This window comes from Neomonachus schauinslandi, chromosome 15, assembly GCF_002201575.2.
Source record: "Neomonachus schauinslandi chromosome 15, ASM220157v2, whole genome shotgun sequence".
In the NCBI taxonomy this organism is placed as follows: domain Eukaryota; kingdom Metazoa; phylum Chordata; class Mammalia; order Carnivora; family Phocidae; genus Neomonachus; species Neomonachus schauinslandi.
Genome location: NC_058417.1, coordinates 4,551,195 through 4,557,194, shown reverse-complemented (window position 1 = coordinate 4,557,194; position 6,000 = coordinate 4,551,195). Strand labels below are relative to the sequence as shown.

The 6,000-nt window shown below is 47.8% G+C and overlaps 1 protein-coding gene across 1 annotated transcript in view; it reads left to right on the top strand.

The window, feature by feature from the left end:
• The first annotated feature begins 1,987 nt into the window (after window positions 1-1,987).
• The window catches only part of LOC110584477 (myosin-13-like), a 51,080-nt gene continuing 47,067 nt past the window's right edge, over window positions 1,988-6,000 (top strand). The window contains 3 exon segments of the mRNA XM_021694529.1: window positions 1,988-2,191; window positions 3,899-4,042; window positions 4,128-4,284. Of these exon segments, the coding sequence (XP_021550204.1) occupies window positions 1,988-2,191; window positions 3,899-4,042; window positions 4,128-4,284 (505 nt within the window).

The following is a 6,000-nucleotide window of genomic DNA, read 5'->3' as shown; positions in this document are numbered from 1 at the left end:
CCACCATGGTTCAGCAGAGCCAGTGGCCAAAGTAAAACTACGATGCAACTTAGCCAAATAAGGTCCAGAGGGAAGCAGATGCTTTTCTTTCTGAAGGAATAAAACCCCACAGCAGCGCAGGAAGGAATAATAAAACAAGTTACCAAATGAAGAGTGATTTCATAACGGGGGAGCTGGGGGAGGCTGGCTTCCAAGAGAGAACCATAAAATGTTCAATTCTCCTACTTCTAATAGGAAACGTAAAAATCCTCATTAAAAAAATATGAACTTTTCTGAAGAGAGCTATGGGGATACGTGTGTGTGACTTCACTCTATAATCAGTTACAGGAGAATGAGTGGGAAGGGAAAGGGGAAGAACAGGGAAGGGAAGCGACGTGGGGAAAAGTGGAGGAGTCCAGGGGTCAGAATCCAGAGGGAGCTGGACAACCAGATGCAAATGCAGAAAAGGAATCTGAGAACCGCACCACCTGTAGGGGACTTAGAAATGAGCTCGACTTGCTACTTCATTTTTAAGTGGAAATACACAGCAGCCCAGGGAAGCTAAGTGGTTTGACCAAGTTCAGTGCTGGGACTTTAAAGCCAGATTTTCTGGCTTCCAAGCAGGGAAAAACAGAGAAGGGCCCAAGAAAAGGGGGATGGTTTGGGGAGGGAGTTATAGAGAGGATGGGTGGGAGGGAACGGGAGAGAGGGAGAAGCAGAGGCAGAAAGGCACTTATACACACACACACAAACACAAACACACGCACCAGCCAGTGAATTATAAGGCAGATATTAATCTAATTAAGCACTGCTTGTCACACCCTGACATTGCTCTACACAACTGAAGTTTGGAGACCACTGCACTTAGACCTGATACTTCTCAGTCTGCTATGTAATCCCCCGGAGATCTCATTAAAAATGCAGCTTCTGATTCTGTAATCTGGGGTGGGTCAGAGATTCTGCATTTCTTTTTTTTTTTTTTTTAAGATTTTATTTATTTATTTGAGAGAGAGAGAAAATGAGAGACAGAGAGCATGAGAGGGAGGAGGGTCAGAGGGAGAAGCAGACTCCCCGCCGAGCAGGGAGCCCGATGCGGGACTCGATCCCGGGACTCCGGGATCATGACCTGAGCTGAAGGCAGTCGCTTAACCAACTGAGCCACCCAGGCGCCCCAAGATTCTGTGTTTCTAACACACTCCTGGGTGGTACGATATAACAGATTCTAGGACCACACTTGTAGGAAGGCTTTAGGCCAGCCTTTCTCAGATGTGGTCCCTGGACCAGCAGCCTCAGCATCCCCTGGGAACTTGCTGGAAATGCAAATTCTCAGGCCCCATCCCAGACCTAAGAATCAAAACTCCAGGGTCAGGGGCTTGACCATCTGTGTTTTAACAAGCCCTCCAGGTAACTCTGGTGCACATTAATGTCTGGAATCACTGCATTTGGCCATAATGCCTCCCATCAGCTTGCTACCTAGAATGTGCCAAGCAAGCATGGCAAGACTTTACCTTCAAGTCATTACTATTCATTGGGCCGTCTGAGATTTCTACTAGGAATTATCAACATTCCAATCATTCTTTTCAGAAGCCCTTAAGATTTGGGGATGGCGCTGAGATCATGCGGCTCAAACATGATGTGTAATTAAGGAAGTGCTTCTCAAATCCCCCTTCATTGGGCTCACCTTTATTGAGCGCACTCTAATTGGTTCAGACTTCCTTCCATTCATGGGACTGAACAAATAGATATCCCCCCAAATCAGCACTCAGGGATGAAAACAACCCCTCAAATGTTTTTCCTAGAGTACGGTCTCTCCTTTAGCTCACTCCCACTTGCCCAATCTAAGTCCCTACACCTGGTTCTGGCTTCCCCAGGACCTAAATTAATACCAGGAGCTTTTGATCTGGCCCCCTGTCTGCATGGAAATAACGGTGCGGCCCTTCCCATTCAGGAGTCACTGCAAACTCCAGACTCAACCATCTCCCTGGTCTTCCCAGCGCCCCCTGCAGTCATGAGCTCTGATGCAGAAATGGCCATTTTTGGAGAAGCAGCTCCCTACCTGCGGAAGCCAGAGAAGGAGAGAATAGAGGCACAAAACCGCCCATTTGATTCTAAGAAAGCCTGCTTTGCAGTGGATGATAAGGAAATGTACGTGAAAGGTATAATCCAGAGCAGGGAAAATGACAAATTCACAGTCAAGACCCTGGATGACCGGGTAAGTGTTGATCTCCAATGTTCTCGATCACTTGCCTTTGGAGCAGGATATTAGAAATCGCATGCTGGTCCATAGGAATCTGAAGGTAGAACATAATGCATACACTTACCTCTTCCATAGTGAAGTAACAGGTGAAAGCTCCTATTGCAAACACCTTCACTCCTGCTTCTTTCACTTTTCCAGAACTTGGGCTTTGAGAGTTTTTGTGACATTTGCTTTGGAGAAAGGGGAAGTTGAGGGTGGCAGAGGTTGGACCGTTTAAGGGAGAGATTGGTGCTGATCACGGCTGGGTGGGCCTGGCAAATATCCCTCCCTGGGCTGTGGAGTGACTTCCAGAGGAAACGCTGGAGGCGATGCCTAGCTTAATGTCGAGAATTATAGTGCATCGTTCAATCCAATATTTACTGGACACCTACCACGTCTAGCATCTGTCCCTTTGCAAATGAAAGCAAATCTCAGCACCTCAAGATGTGCCTGGTAGGTATGACTCTCAGTTCACAAACTCAGGCATACGAGGCAGATCTTTCTTTTATTTCTTATTTGTTTGTTTGTTTATTGAACTTAACCTCTCATTTCAGCCTCTTTTCACTGGGAGGGAAATAAGTTTTCCTCAGTCATTCTTGGGGTCCCCTCCTATGGTTGTGCCTCATTTTCAGGACCTTACACCATACCACACTGAGGATCTCACCACCACCACCCCACCCCACCCCGAACTATCTCCTAAGAAACAAGTCCTAGTCTTAAAGCTTCAGGATGCACAGACTTTTCCATCTCCCCTGTGCTACTTTGGGTGTCTCTAGTGTAGGGCAGTGGGGCAAAAGAGTCTCCTTTCCTCAAGAGATTTGCATGTACCAACAAATCCCCTTCCTTTTGTCTTTTCACTAAAACCCTCAAAGCTTCTCTAAGTCCTTAGGCTTTGGGAAAACAGAAGCCAGAAATCTTTATAGGCTCTTTCTCTTTTCTGCCCTATTTTCTACCTCTCCTGAGTAATGGAGTGCAGAGCCAGCAGTGGGGGAGTCCGGAAGGGGCAAACCCAGAGGAGGGAAATGAAGTAATAGTCTCAGAAATATTGTTCAGCCACGGGCCATGCTGCAAGTTCAAATGTTGTAACTATTAGAGCAGAGCTGTAAGGAATTATGGAAGCCTTGAAAAGACGGGGAGACAGGAAACGGGTCACAGAAGAGATGTGGCTTGAGCTGAACTTTGAGGGTTTCTGAACATAATTTCAATGAAGACAGTCCAGACAAAGGAACCCACGTGAGCAGAAGTATTGAGGTGGAAACGCACAGAATACATTGGAGTATTCCTTTCCCACCTTCCAACCTTGGTTTCATTGAGGCACTCAAAGCAAATGGGATAAGCAGAGGCAAACCGCCGTGGGGCCTGGGCCATCCTGAGTCCGACCGGGACCCTGAGGGCTGAAGGGCTCTGTTGCTGTGCACACTGGTAACTCATCCTTGGCACATACGATGGCACACTTAAGGGGGGGGGGGGGCATGAGACCGGAACTGGCTATGCAGTTTGACCAGAATTGGGTTAATCAAGGACAGTTATTTGTGGATCATCTCTGGGAATGACCCATGAAGCTATTCATGCTAATGGGGTGATTTACCTGCCATCTCTCACTACTTCCACCACACCAAGTAGAGCGGGGTTCACAGAATTGGCTCTCCTTCTCCATCATGTGCTTTTCTTCTCAATCCCTAGACACTCACTCTCAACAGTGACCAGGTGTTCCCAATGAACCCTCCCAAATTTGACAAGATCGAGGACATGGCCATGATGACCCACCTGCACGAGCCTGGAGTGCTGAACAACCTCAAAGAGCGTTACGCAGCCTGGATGATCTACGTGAGCGCCCTTCAGCATCTCCCTATTCCATCCAGCTCTCTGAGTAAAGACAAGATCCACATGTCACATTTTCTGGTTTTCTCAGACCTACTCGGGCCTCTTCTGCATCACGGTCAACCCTTACAAGTGGCTGCCGGTGTACAATGCAGAGGTGGTGACAGCCTACCGAGGCAAGAAGCGCCAGGAGGCCCCGCCCCACATCTTCTCCATCTCTGACAATGCCTATCAGTTCATGCTGACAGGTGAGCAATTTCTTCAATCCCTATTTTTCAAAAATAGTTTTTAGTTAATTATGCAAGCCATTTAACTGGACAGGTTCTTAGCTAATTATTCAAGCCTTTCAGAGGGACTTGATCATCTGAATGGGGCGATGGTCAAGGTGACCTTCAGAGACTCTGATGATTTCATGATGAAGAGCCAGAGGTGCATATCTCCCATTAGCAGCCACGGTGCATAGGCCAGTGCTCACGACTGGAGCCCCACTGTGCACCTGCTTATTTGGGGGAATGCAGAATCCAAGGAGATGCTCTGCCCCCACCTCCAAAGAACCCCCCCACACACGGACATGAGCATGCTTAGAAGAAGAGAGATTAGATTAATAGCCACTAGGGTGCAAAATTGGAGAACCGGGCAAAGCAATGTCCCTGCACAGTCTTCTTTCCTAGACTCGGGTTCTTCTTTCTCTTCCCTAAATTCCCAGAATGGCACAGGACATAGACACGTGGTAATACTGTCATGTCACTATGTTTCGAGTCACTTTTGTCTGTCCCACTTTCACCTGACTTGGTCTGGTGCAGATTCAGGAGGCAGAAGCAAGCCTGTGAGATCTGACGACACTGAGAGTCATCTACTAAACCTCCGGTTGCCCAAACCTCAGGCCTTCCTCTCTCACACTCAAGCCTAGCCATTCCTGCACACTTAATATTTGTCTTCAAATTGACCGAAGGTGCATCGGTTTTCAAGGGAAGATGGATAGCACTATTTGTAGGAGTTTCCTAGGGCTGCCGTATCAGAGTACCACAAGACGGGTGGCTTACACAGCAAAAATTATTGTCTCCAAGGCTGGAGGCGGAAAGTCCGAGGTTGGGGTGTCAGCGGGGTCCTTTCCTCCCCAGGGCTGAGAGGCAGAATCCGTTCCCTGACTCTCTCACAGTTACTTGGTGGTTTGGTGGCCGTCTTGGGGGTTCCTTGGTAGACGCGCCCTCCTGCTTACACAATCACCTTTAGGCGGCATTCTCCCTGTGTGCATCTGTCTCCAAATCTCTCCTTTTGATAAGGATGCAATCGTATTGGATTAGGGCCCCCCCCCACTCCAGTATGACTTCATCTTTTTTTCCTTAAGATTTTATTTATTTATTTTTGAGAGAGAGAGAGAGAGCAAAAGAGAGGGCCTGAGCAGGGGCGGAGGGGAGAAGAAGCAGGCTCCCCACTGAGCAGGGACCGTGATGCGGGGCTCGATCCCAGGATCCTGGGATCATGACCTGAGCTGAAGGCAGACACTTCACCAACTGAGCCACCCAGGCACCCCCAGTGTGACTTCATCTTCACTAATAACATCTACAATGACCCAGTTTCCAAATAAGGTCATATTATGAGGTCCTGGGGGTAAGAACCTCAACAGATGAATTTGGGTAGAGGGGGCTACAACTCAACTCATAAATGATTGTAAGTGGAAAACCATGATCACCTTCCACAAGTATAGAGTAAAGGTAAAAGAAAAACCCAAGGACAACCAATCGGTCTCCATGGATTCTAATTAGAAGCTGCACCTTCCCACAAGCCCCGAGTCTGAGACTTGCTCTCTTCGTTAAAAAAGGAGATGAGAAATTGCTGGTCAGCAGTTGAAGATCTATGAACAAGAATCACTTTCCGCTGTGGGATGCACTGTTCACTTGCCATGCGGAAAATCTACACTAATTGTCTCGAGGAAAATTAGCCACGCCTAAGTCCTCACACTG